A 13749-nucleotide genomic window follows, 5' to 3' on the forward strand; every position below is an offset into this window, starting at 1 on the left:
CAGACAGCAATGGAGCCAAGCCAGACCCCCTTTCTCCTTATAGCCCATGCCAAGCTGTCTCCCACAGGGAACGAGGGCGGTTAGTCTGCAGTGTACTTGCCCAGGACGGCATAGAATCTTGCCGAAAGCTTCCTGGTCACCTGCCTGTTCAGATGCAAGTGGGATTGGGCTTTGTGTGGCAAGGATAAGCTCAATGTTCTCTGGTGACTAGAAGGCCTGTACATGAAAGCCACAAACAGGCTTCCATCTCACCATACCATGTAGAGATGAGGGTCTGAGGTTTTGCCTCCAGAATGATTTAGAAAAATAATACCCCTTCTCTCACTTTCAGGGACAAATACAAACACACAGGTTTTCTTCCTCAGTCAGTGCTGGAATTTCTCAATCAAGGCTATCGTTGGTTAGTTCTCTATTCAAGAACCATGGAAGGGTGTTGGGTTTTAAAATTCAACATGATAGTTGTCTGAACTTTCTCAGGTGTCAATTCAGTTAACTGTGGATCTACTCTGCTCTACAGAGATTTGAGAGAAAGCCTTAAAGTGATCTCTCCAATATTCCCCTGGATTCCGGATCCTAAAGACAATAATAATCCTTTGCTGTTTTCTGATAAAGCTTTGCATGCATTGCCTCATGCTGATAATCTTAAAACATGGGTGCTTTTATTTTTCCCTGCATCAAACACAGGGACCCTGAGTTTCAGGATTAAGTGATTTACCAGTCATAATTTAGCAGATTAAGTTGGTTAAGTTAAAAAAAAAAAAACAACCAACAATTCATACTTCTAAATCCTTCCTTACTATCTCTGCTATTACAGAGTTTTCGGGGCAGAATAGACCCTCAACTCCTCCCCAGCCTCCTCTCTTTTTCCCCAACTGCAGCTCTCTTATGGTCCATTGTATATTGTTCTGGTTAAACAATAGCTAATGAGTTGGTATTACATGCTAGGAAGATCCAGGGGGTGGTTTTAGCCCCTGAAGCAGAGATGAGGTTGTGACACCAAAAAGGTTAAATAGCTTTGGTAAGGTCACAGAGCCAGCCTTTAGTCATCAACAGTACCTTCTGATTCCCTGGTTCAACTAAACTGACCCGAAGGCCCTTTGGCATTACATTTTAATTGATAGTTAATTTAATCCCCCCCCCCATGTCCAATTTTCTATTTTATTGTTGCTTGGTGATATTGAGGTCCCGGGTATTTTTGTTACCTCGGTGCTTTGCACTAAACTTAACAAAAAGAAACTTCTTGGTACAGAGAGAGTTCAGTTTTTGAAGTGTTTTCAGAGTATGATAGGGACTGTAGGTTTTTTTTTTTTTTTTTTTTCAGACGGAAAGGGGACAAGTGAAGCTTAGACAGGTTGTTAACTGAGAGTTTTGTTTTATCTTACATTTCTACCAGAAAGTCAACATCAATGAGCCATTAGCTTGCTTGGCATCAGTCATTAGTGGACTGAATGTTTTTGTGCCTACTGCCAATGAGGCATATTTTTAAAGGTTCAAAATGCAGTTTGAATCCTAGCATGCTTCTGGAGAAGTTTATGCCTTCCAAGATTCTTTGAAATTAAGGGTATTTTAATATACTTAATGAGGGAAGAACAAAGGGAGATTATTATTTTTTGTAATGTGTTCCTGGTGGTGAGGAAATCCCTATATAAAGGTGACTCTTGCTTTGATGCCATTCATGCCTTTTGGAACCCGAGATCCATACTCTCCAAGGTTTCCCAACCAAACCCTTGATCAGATTTAAGTAGCTAGAGTCTAAGGACTTTTAAAGATACAAATCTGTTTTCTCCCCGTAGAAAGCAAACTCTCTCCCCTTGCCCCCACCACCAAGTGCCTTAAAAACTGTCAGTCTTGAAATAGTGTGCTCAGGTATATGGAAGGCAAAACTTTTTGGCTGGTAGGCAAGGTGAACCCCAGATGAAAGGAAGTGGTGTGGATAGGAGTTCTATTTTACCATAAGGAAAAAAAGGGCAGTTCTCACTGCAGAGTTATGGACACCTCTTAGGTCATGTTCATTACAGGCAGTATACTAGAAGCGGCCCAGAGCAACCAGTAAACCGATACTGCTTTACTTGAGAAATATTTATTTAAAGTCTGTAATGTCCTAGGCTTGGGACAAATTGTATGATTTTTTTTTTTTTTTGAAGGTAAAATGTAGCAACGGTTTTTAAACTCTGCAAGAATGTTTGGGGAAATCTACTTGTGTTATAAAGAGAATGCAATATAAAGAGAATGCAAATTTCATTTGTCGAACATTAATTAAGTGATCAACAGTCCTGATTGGTGTCCTCCAAATGTATAAATATCTTAACTGGATCTCTGTCAGTGTTTCTCACCTTACAGTAAGTTCCAACCAGATCCTGTTGTACACATGGGACTTCAGATGTATCGAACATTTGCCATCAGAATCGTCCCTATCACACCTTCTGATTTGGACACTAGGACATTTTGAGCGTCTTCACTTCACAATACAGTTAGGAACAGGAAGACCAACACACTGATGGTCATTGTGGAAGCATTACAAGGAGCAAGTTCACTCATTGTTGCCAGGGTAGAAAATGCTCCCAGCTGGACTTCGGGATGCTTTCTTTAGCATTGCACATGCTTGGCCTGTCAATAGTAGTGTTAACTAAACACGAGTTCACTGGAGGAAGAGGCCTCGGAGAGGGCATGAGGACGGAGGGATTCTGAGGAAACTGCTTTTGCAAATAAAGTAAAAAATTCTCCAGCCTTTTCATAAGACTGCCACGTCAAAATGAAAATTCCCCAAATAAACTGTTTGTCCAGTTCTGCAGACGTCATAATAAGGCGGGACCAGTCCAAGATTCTTTGCCTTGCTGCTTATTTGGGCGTGTGAACATACAATTCATTCATCAGCGGGTTCCCTAAGCGGTTCCCAGGCTCGGAAGAGTCTGTTCTTGTCATTTGGAGGCCAGCATTGTTTTCTCATACCTTGCAGAAACACAGCTGGACTGCAAACAGTCTTTGTTTTTTCAAAAAAAAAAAAAAATGAGGATTAGCACATACACATATTTTCCTCTGGTCACCCAAGAAGGGTGGTGACTGGAAATTTGACCAAGACCCAGAGATTGACACTCCATTGCTGCCCCCACTCCGTCCATTGGATTCGGATTTGCTTTGGGAATCCTGTACTCTGCTAAAGTTCGAAGGGAGGCAAACATGCTTAGATAAAGCTAGCAGGTGTGAATAAGTCTACTGGGGCAGAAGTTACAGTTGTAGGCAAGTGGCAGCAGCGGTTCAACACATGCTTAGAAATCAGGAAGCAGTACTAAGAATAGCTTTCCCTGAGGTTGCTCAGGGAGATTTATTATGTTGTCTTTTACTCAAAGGTAGATGTCAATGCCTTGCTTCAGTTACACATATACTTCCAGGTCCTTGGGTGATTCGTTAATTTATACCAACTCTCTCGATGTATAATGGGTATCTATCAGTGGCAAATTATGGATTATCCTCACTCATTTTGTTATCTGGTGTGTTGGGAGTTCTCAAATATGACAAGGACATGCACTGTGATGAACCCCAGAGATTCATACCAGAGTGTTGGGTGTGGTGATGTAGGAAAAGATGCTGGTTTTTTTTTTTCCCCCCTAATAGAGCAGTGTCTGACAAAGCGTCGGTCAATGGTGACACAATTAGAGGAACAAAATAATTAGTAACCCAAGTTACAGGTTCTGGACTCCCTGGCTAATCCAGGAGCTTTGGGACGTGAGTTTTGGGGGTCTCCAATAGGTTTGGTTCTGAGCTAGTGAAGCTGATTGAGGTTTCTGTTCACCAATGCTGCCCTTGCCTGGCCCAACCATTCCACGGGTGGGATTCTGAGTCAGGTCTAGGCAGGAACCCTCGCAGGACCCCCGCTGTGGAATCCCCCGCACGCGTCCCTCGTTGCGCACCCACGCCTCACGTCCTGTTGTGTCAAGCTCTTGTGAATGAATGATGTACACGCACTTGGAAAACTATGCTGCTACTGGAGCGGGGCCGCAGCGGGTGACCAAGCCTTCAAGAATGCGTGCAGAATCAGACGGACTTTCCCGAGACTGTGGCAGTAGCCCCGGCACGCCAGGGACAGGCTCGCCAGCCATTCTCACCAGCGGTGGGCTGAGGCCCTCGCCCCGCGCGCGCGGAATAGCCGGAGCAGTGCCGCCGGGCCAGGCTCGCCCGCCCTTCCTTTCGCTTTTGGGAGGCGGGCGGTGATTGGCTGCAGATGCTAAGCCCCGCCCCGCCGCCCCGCCCTCGCCGCCTCGCCGAGTGGGCAGGGCAGCGGCTGGGACCCTGGGCCTGGGCTCGGGGAGGAACGCCCTAAAGCGGAGGCGAGCTGCACTGAGCCAGCGCCGGCCAGCCGTGCGAGCGAGCGAGCGAGCGCCCGGGACGGAGGAGCGAGCGAAGGAGCGAGCGGGCGAGGCGCGGGCGAGGCTGGGACCTAAGCGCGTTCTCTGCTCCGCCAAGTGCCAACTTCGCGCGGACTGGCTGGGCGCGCACCTTTCCGCGGGGCGGTCAGCGGGAATTTGAGATTTTAGGGTTGCGCTCTGTCCCCTTCCACTGGGTTCAAAAATCCCCATTAAAAAACAAAACAACAGTCACAGCAAACTTGCTCTCATTCCCGCCGGCCCCCTCAACTCCCGGCACCATGAAGGCGGCCGTCGATCTCAAGCCGACTCTCACCATCATCAAGACAGAAAAAGTGGATCTGGAGCTTTTCCCTTCCCCGGGTGAGTGGCGACAGTGAGGCCCCCACCCCAGCTCCTGGTCCCCTCTGGGCTGCGCTGCTCCCTCAGGAGCACGGGATGCCGAAGCCAGGAGGACTGTTGGTGGCCCAAGACCCTTTTTTTAGGGGGGGGGCTGGGTGTATTTATTTTCACAGCTGTGTGTTTTGTGACTAATGGGAAAACGCTTATAGAAAGAATTTCCAGAGCCTTAATTCCGGTGTTTCAATTTTCCCACATAAGCGAGAACCTTCTGGTAATATTCCTTAATGTTAGCAAGGGGGCCTGACACTGCCTCTCAGGTCACCCCCACCCCTTCCCAACTGTGTCTCCCCAGTATTGGAGCTTGATGGGAGGGTCTTGTGAAGTGCAGAAAGGGTGTCTGGCTAGCTGCCTGGCCTTCGAGCACTTGTATCCTGAGGGCCCCTGTCATAAGTCCCTTAGAGCCTCACTCCTCTTTTCTAGGTTGAGGAGGAGGTAGTGGGAGGAGAATCTGTTTAACTTTGGGAAAGTCTGATTCCTTCCTGGTCAGTGTAGTAACTAACTTTACTGCCCTTTCTATTCTGCCATCTTTTGGCCTCCCGTACCAAAGGTCCTGCAAGAAGGAAAGCGTCCCAGGGCCAGATGTAACTTAGTGCCTTTGGCTCATGGTTTTATTTAGCAGGCTTAAAGGATTTGAAGAAGAGAGGGAGAGTAAAGACATCGAATTTTGTCTTAGAAGGAAATTTTAGTGTTCAGCAGATGGAGTCAACTCTTGGGGATTCCTGAAGCTAGCAGAGTGTAAAGTGCCTACTTTTAGACTAGGAAGCTGGCCTCAGAGAAAAGTGACTTTGGAGGTGAAAGATCTAGAAAGACATAGGGAGAAGATAATGCATTTTGGAAAACAATCAGATGTCAAAACACACATCTATTGGGTCTGATTATCTGAACTTTAACTGCTGTCCCTGATCTTTGCCTCTGCCGTAAAGAACTGCATATTTAGCCTGTTCTGTAGACTTCCAATACAAGCCAAGATGACGTTTGACATTCTGATGTGTTTCAAAATGTTAATGAAGACATTTGGGTGCCATCCTTTCTGGAGACTCTCCTGACATTCAGTACGGGATTGCTCTGTACAAAAAACTGGGCTTGTCACGGTGTGATGACATTCAGAGCCAGGCTGAGCTGGGGGGTCTCTCCTAGAGCTGTGGAGACTTCTGAGGCACTAAGAGCTACATATAGAAATGTTGCCTATGAAGGTGGGTTTGGGTTGTTCGAGGGAGCCAGGAGTTCTCTGTGTTACCATTGATTGAAACCATATATAGCAGAAGTGAAGGGATGGTTCACAGAGAAGATATAAACTCAGCTAATAGGCCCTTTCCTTAAGAACGGCTTGTTTCTATGTGCTGTGTGTGTTTATGGGGGGGAAGAGACAGATTCGTGTGTCTGGCAAACATCATGTGTATTATGTCAGTTCACATACCTACAGTGGGCCTTTCATGCTGCCAGTGAATGAGAGCCCCTGGCTGCACGTGTTTTAGATCATAGCAAAGAGATGAAGCATGTGTTTTGGTAATTTAATATTAAATCTATGAGATTTCAAAGCATTTGATTCTATTACTTCAGTTATTGATAAAAAATAAACTGTGGGTGAGTAACTTCATTGAGCTGCCCCACCAGTCAAATAGAGCTAGGCAGGCCTGGTGCTGCAGTCCCTTGTCATTATATGAAGTACCTTTACAGTGGTGGCTGCTTCTTCTTCTTCTTCTTCTTCTTCTTCTTCTTCTTCTTCTTCTTCTTCTTCTTCTTCTTCTTCTTCTTCTTCTTCTTCTTCATAAAATAGGAAAAAAAGTGTTCAAGGGATGTAAGTTGGAAATGAACCTGGGGCCTACATAGTGTGTTCAAGACCAATTTGAGCAATATAGTGAAAGTCTTTCTCAAAATTAAAAAAAAAAAAAAAAAAAAAAAAAAAAAAAAAAAAAAAGGAAAAAGTTTCCAAGCAGCTGACCTTCAGCACAACAGCACAACAAAACAACAAAATTTCATTTGGTCCAAGAAATTAAGAGTCTTCTGCCATTCGCTATGATGATGATGATATATATGTATGTGTGTGTGTATATGTGCATATATATGCACATATATATATGCATATATATATGAGATACTTTCTTAGAAAAAATAAAGAGCAATGATTTGTTGATTATTATAACTTTTTTAAAGCATTTTTTTTTCTGGACTGTACTGCATTTATGTAAATATACCCATACCTCAGGTGAGAAGCACCAACACGTCAAGACACTTAGGCAAAATTCTGCGCGGAGCCAGAGGCTGAAGGAAGATGAATCTGTTTCTAACGTGTCAGATACATACAGTGAGCAATACTGCAAGTTCCCTTTGGAGGCTCAGTAAAGAAGCTTCAATGGAGACTTACATTTTTAGGTGCAAAGATAGAAGAAGCCCTGGCCAGGACTGCTTTGGTGACTTTGCCTAACAGAAAGAAGGATATTAAGTGGATGTTAAGTAGAGCTTTACCTGGCCCATCAGATGACACAGGACACCTGTGTCTAAGTTCGACTATTCATGGCGTGGGTTTGCGTCCATGACTGGGAGCTTAGTCTTTATCATAATGGTTTTTCTTTGTATTGCTTCGTTTCTCACAAGCGGAGACAACTAGTGTTGGGTATGATGTTACCTCAGTTATTAAATCAGAACTTCCTTTCTGTCCCCACCCCAGATTTCTAGAATCAGAGAAGTGAAGTGGGAAGTCTGAGGGTCCAAATTGGAGACAGGGCACCTGGAATATTTGCTAGCCTCTGTGGTTAGGGCTTGACCAAGCACCTTTATTCGCCTTGGTTTGATTTTGAGGTCTGACATTTTTTGACAACATGAATACACACTCTAAAATGACGCGGACATTCAGTTTCCCTGGCAAGTGTAAGGTAGGGCATACTATCTCATGGCATACTTCTGTCAGGTCTGCTATAGATTTAAACCCAAACGCTGCCTTGGCTTGTTCCTGGTTCTTTCCTGTTGTGGAGGCTTTGGAGTAAGGGCTGAGGCTATGGACGCAGGATGTGCAAGCCAATGTTACCTTATTGTCACTCTCCTTCTCACTCCACTTCACCTGTGTCCCCAGTGAGGTGGAGACACTGGCCATGGAGGAACAGCAGTTTTCATCTTGGCTCTTTGCCCATTTATAAGGCTATAAGGACCAGCCCCAAGTTCCATCTTACTTTAATAGAGGATGTCCATCCCCTGGGGACCATTATTTGTCCTCAGAGATGGGGAGAAGCGTTGTCCTTTCTTAGTTTAGACGGTCTTTGTGTCGCTACAGGCAAGAAGGAAGAGGGGAGGGCTGCCGGCTGCCAGCTTTGCTTATGACTGTGTTTCTAGATCCCTTGTTACCACACTCTGTTAGTGACTAAATAGCCCAGTGGTTTAGACAGGGTCTGTGGAGCCAGCTTGTCTGGGTGTGAATTCCCCAGTTAGTGGCTGTGTGACTTTGGGCAGACTACTTAATCTCCCTGTGCTCCAGCTCCTACGTGTGTGAACCGAGACTAATAATCCTTGGATAAAGATGAAACCGGAGTATGTGGAACACCTTAACTCAGTGCTGGATCAGGTAGTGGGGTCTGTTGAGCAGTTAACGAAGAAACAGGCCAATAGAAACCTTGAACGGTGTAGAACATTCGAAGGACCTTGGAAGGTTTTGGTAGGGGATCTAATGGCTGGTTTATATATGTCTCCCAAATCTACCACTTGGGAAAGAAAGAATAAGAGAGAAAGACCTGGCCTGAAATCTCACACCAGTGGGGCTTTAATCTGAGCTCTAGGTAACAAAGCTGGTTTGCAGTTCGCTTGTAGAGTGTTTGGAGGCCTGACTGTCACTCTGCAAGATCTGGGGTACTCCTTCAGGTGATCGAACCTGTCATTAATACCTCAGAGTAGGAAATCTCCCAAGTCCAAGGACAATGATGACATTTGCAGAGTTGGGGAATTAGTAAAGTTTTTCCATCTTGCCGGATTAAGCAATGTGTCTTGTCCAGTTATTATAATGTATTTTACATTTTATTTATTTACTTGGTTGGCAGAGCTTACATTCCTGACATTTTTGGTTGGTTTGTGTTGCTGGGGTTTTTTTTTTTTTTTCCTCTTAAAGAGGCCAGACCACCCTGTAGGAACATCTTCTCTCTCTAGGAGACAAAGCAGCGTGGTCAACCTCCCCACGTCTAGCTCGCTGGGGCCCTACCACAGTTTCTGCAAAAGCAAGAGCTGGTTAGTGGCAGCCAGGATTTTCCAGGAAAGAGTACCCCCCCTTTCCAGAGTAGAGTGACTGATTCCATTGGCAAACGGGACAATGTAATTATAGACAGAATGAGAAGTGTAGCTGTGAACAGTGTTCCAGAGCCTTGCCCATGGTAGACTCCTGTTACCTAACTGTTGTAGGGAGTTTCTGAAATGTCTATTGCATAAGCTTTGAATGTCTACAATGGTCCCGTACTGGACCACATTTGATTGACACTCACTCTGTGGGAAATATTATTTATCCCATTTTCTTTTTCTGGATGGAGAATGTGATATTCACAAGAGTACATTGTCTTTTCTGTGTTCACTTTCTAAAGACTTAGACACCAGTGAGATGTGGCAGGCATTTTGTACCTGAAGTAAAAGCACTGTGTTATTTTCAGCCACCCTGGAAATTAAACCATAGTCTGTAATAGAAGGCTGTGCTGGCTGCCTGGTGCCTTGGAGGTTCAAGGAGTACAGGGGTTCTCCCTGCCATCCTCTGAGCTGAACTGCCACCCCCCCCCCCAGCACCTGAATAGCTTGGTGAAAGGGTGTCCCCAGGTGTGGCCAGCCAGACGTGTATTCTTTAGGAGAGGCTTAAAGGTTCTGGTCACTCCAGCCTCAGGTGGCGAAGGAAGGAAGAAACGGGATTCTTATGCTTCGCTGACTTTCAGGTGTTCTAGGCTTGGTCTGTGGTGGGACCTTCAAGTCCCAGCCTCCAGCTTCTACCATTTTTTTTTTAATCTCCTGCGACACTGGTGCTGCTGTGGATTCAGAGTTTCAAGTCTGGATGGTGAGAAGCATCGACTGGCAAACAGAAGGCAGTTGAAGTTTAACTTAGTGCTTTATAAGAAGGCTCTGGATGACTTCCTTTGTGTTCCACACACAGGGTAAAAAAAAAAAAAAAAACAAAACAAAACAAAACAAAACAAAAAAAACCACCTTCTTTCCTCTAAAATTTATTTATTTATTTTGATTCCAGTTGCTGTGTGAGGACAAATAGAGCGATTATAGGGGAAGGTAGAATAGCCACATCAGCACATGGCTCATCGAGAAACAGACTCTCCTTCCTTATCCATGGTCAATATTGATTCCTTTACCATTACGTTATGGGGGTGTTTCTCTAAGTACTTAGCATCCTTAGGCCATGCAGCCATCATCAAGAGGAAGGAGCTTGTGACTGCTGGATTTAGCAGCTCCACAGTGATGCACTGGTTCCATTTCTCTGCTCAGGGGGAAGCTCGGGTAGCCTTTGCCTCTGTGTTTGCAGAGTTTTCGATCTGCCTTCTGCTTGTAGCTGTTCAGCTGTGCTTAACCCGGGGTTAGAAAGGTCAGAGCTGTTCCCAAATCTCTCATCCTCACCCCCCATGCTCTGCAGTTACCTTTTTTACTCTTTAGATAAGGGTTGAGGATATCTTTTTGTAAACCTTCAGACATGTTTCCCACATGGCACCAATAAACTTGTTTTAACTTGACCACATTTATGAAAAGGTCTGGGTTACCTCTTCTTGCAACTGACTAGCCTGTGAGCCTTCTGTAGGAAGGAATTGGTATCTAGTAGAGGGTTGTAGTAGGCCTGATTTCAAGGGCAGAGTTCTGTGACACAGCCAACATACGGCAGTAGGCGCCTGAAATCCTTGTTTTGATCATCTTGATCAACTTGATGCCAGGCTCTTCCCTCTTGCTCCTGCCTGTGCTGAGCTGAGGCCTGTTACCTGATGCCCCAGGTGCGGTTGGTCTTTTTTCCATCTCCCTTCCTTCCTTCCTTCCTTCCTTCCTTCCTTCCTTCCTTCCTTCCTTCCTTCCTTCCTTCCTTTCTTTTAACTGTTCATTTACTATTTCACAGTGCCTCTTTCTAGAGCTTTCTGTTCTGGTTCATGGCGGTGTAAGATATTGGCCCACACAGTGTTATTAGACATAGGTAGCGCAGAGGCCCTTTAGGCAGCTGGATTTAAAGCCCTGGAACAGTATAGACAGGATTGACCATCTGAACAGGATGCTCTCAGAAGTGAGTGTAGTAATAATAATCATACCAGAATAATAACACTTAAAGTAAGGTCCTCTGAGCAGAAGAGATCTTTGAACTTAGGCACTAAGTGTAGACTAGAATATTCTCCAGAATGTTCTCTGCCAAATGCTCATTTAAAGGCAAACAGGTCCTGATTAAGAGTTTAATGTTTTCCCTTCACTGTGAGGAGTAATTCTTTTAATTTTTGTCTTCAATGCAAAGCATAGTGTTTCTTAGCAGTCAAAACACTACCTCATACACACTGAGTGCTTGAAACTTCCTAGTAGCCCTGAGCAGCTGTGTGAAGCCATTAAGTGTGTTTTGCAGAGTTCTTCTGCAGGGGGAACTGTATACATTTCATACACACAACACACACACACACACACACACACACACACAGAGAGAGAGAGAGAGAGAGAGAGAGAGAGAGAGAGAGAGAGAGGAAAGAGGAGGGGAGTATTGTATGAGTGAGAAAAATGAACTTTTGAGTCAGGGGCAGGAAGTATCATTATAGAAGTGAAGATAATTAGAACTTTGTTTTGTTTTAGGGTTTAATCCAAGATGTGTTTTTTATAATGTTTTTATTTAAAAAAAATCCAAAAGAAAAAAGTGTGTGTGTGTGTGTGTGTGTGTGGTATCATTAAAGTGGATGAGAAAGAAAGCAATACCGCAGAAGCCCTTATCTTTTCAGGAGAGGAGGAGCGGTAGGTTCAATTGCAACATCCCTTTTGGCTAAAAGATTAAAAGGAAGGAAGGAGAGCAGGAAGAGTACAAAAGAACTAATAAAAGAATGAAAGAATAAAAGGAATTTAAGTGGTATTTTGTACACTTTAGAAAACATCCTCCTCTGAACCAAGCACTGTACTGGACCAGAACGTCTTGTCTCAGGTGTCCTGGGGACAGTCCTGGGGGACAGTCTCAGGCTGTTCTTGCTCTTTGTGATGCCATTTTCAAACTCAGTAAACTTCTCATGCATCTGTGGTTGGTCAGGATAACCCCAGATGTTGTTTTTCCCATGCCAGATACGAGGCTATGCACAGGTCCAGGCTCTCAGCGTTTTCTGTGTCAGTAGTTCTTGGGTAGAATGCTTTCATGGGCCAGTCTTCTGAAGATCACAGGCTGCTTGGAGGCATTTGGGGGAGCCATAAGGGGAAGGGGGGGATTACTTTTTAATACAGAACAACGTGAGAACTCTGCACATTTGGAATAAAGAAAGACGCGAAGGAAAAAGTATTGTTCATAGAGAGTGAAGAGAATTGTTAGATGCCAGGATTTAAGAGACATGGGAAAACCTTTGCCTTTCAGAATAGGGAGGTAGGGCTGGGGAGATGGGCAGTGCTCAGAGCACCTACTGCTCTTGTAGGAACCTGAGGTCCAGGTATCCAGAACCCATATCTTGTGGCTCATGGCTGGCTGTACCTTTGGCCTCACAGTGGACACTCACAGTCCTATGAACACTCTCTCACCTACATATAATTGAAGATAATAAAACTTTAACACTTAAAGCAAAGACGGTGGTTTCCAGGACAGAGTAGTGCTACTGAGCCAGCTTCTGAGAGAGGGCTGAGGTTTTTTTTTTTTTTTTTTTTTGCATTACTTTCCCTCCCACTCATAACTGTTAGTTGCTAAAACCCCTGTATCAGTTTATCAGAATAGGCGTTAAACCTCAAAGAACATGACAGAATCAATCAGGTACATATTTTTAAGGTAAGAAATGGAAAATAACTTAGTCAGGCACTTGTGTCTGTAGATGACTTTTTTTTCTCAATAATTTAATTATTTTTCTTCACTTTACATTCTGATCACAGCCCTCCCCCCTCCTAGTCACACCTACAAATCCCTCCTCCCTTACCCTCTCCTCCTCAGAGAAGCCCCTTCCCCACCTTGGGTAGCAGCCTATCTTGGGACATCTAGTCCCAGCAAGACTGGGTACACCCTTTCCCATGGAGTCCCAACCAGGCAGTCCAGGTAGGGGAAGGGGAATCTAACAGCAGGGAACAGAGCCGGAGACAGCCCATGCTTCACTTGGTAGGGGACCCGCAAGAAGACCAAGCTGCTGCACATTTGCTACAAACATGTAGGAGGCCTAGGTCTGGCCCCCTAGATGCTCCCTGGTGGATAGCCCAGTCTCTGTGAGCGTCCAGGTGATTTTTTTTTAAGGCTTTAGGAACTTCTACTATGGGCCAGGCCTTGTACTTGTTCCTAAAGGAATGATTTATGTGTGTGTGTGTGTGTGTGTGTGTGTGTTGTGTGAGCAAAACTCACATTTTCCTAAGGTCATTCATTGTCATTCATATTCAAAATAAAAATGTATGATAGGTCTGATTTTAAATTATACTTTTCGAAATTAATTACAGTGTGATAAACTTAATTATAAACTTCTGTTTATAATTATACTGATTCTTATTTTTCTTGGTATTTTTACCTAACTTTTAGATAAATTTCTTATATTGTGTGTAAGTTGTCTTATACCATCAAGATACTACTACTCATGCATAGAATTCAATGGAGACTAATCAGAATTGACTAGAGGGACCTATCATCAAAGTAGAATTAAGTATTATTTATGAAATATAAAGTTTGCTTTGTAAGTTCAACATCAGAGAGGGGCAGACACACACACACACAGACACTCACATAGATAGACAAACAGACACACAGAGAGAGGTAGAGGGAGACAGAGAGATGACAGACACAGGAAGAGAGAGAGAGAGAGAGAGAGAGAGAGAGAGAGAGAGAGAGAGAGAGAGAGAGAGA

General features: G+C 44.4%; 1 protein-coding gene across 4 annotated transcripts in view; it reads left to right on the forward strand.

Annotated features, from left to right (window-relative positions):
- Nucleotides 1–13749, forward strand: part of Ets1 (ETS proto-oncogene 1, transcription factor) — a 122538-nt gene that overhangs the window by 55894 nt on the left and 52895 nt on the right. Inside the window, exon 1 of one of the 4 annotated variants that reach the window (XM_021206062.2) lies at nt 4326–4724. The exons of the other annotated variants lie outside the window; for them this stretch is intronic. Coding sequence (XP_021061721.1) covers nt 4643–4724 — 82 coding nt within the window. The 5' untranslated portion in view covers nt 4326–4642. Of the gene's footprint in view, nt 1–4325; nt 4725–13749 lie in introns of those variants that run through there. 4 annotated transcript variants of the gene reach the window in all.

Source organism: Mus pahari, chromosome 10 (genome assembly GCF_900095145.1).
Source record: "Mus pahari chromosome 10, PAHARI_EIJ_v1.1, whole genome shotgun sequence".
Lineage (NCBI taxonomy): Eukaryota > Metazoa > Chordata > Mammalia > Rodentia > Muridae > Mus > Mus pahari.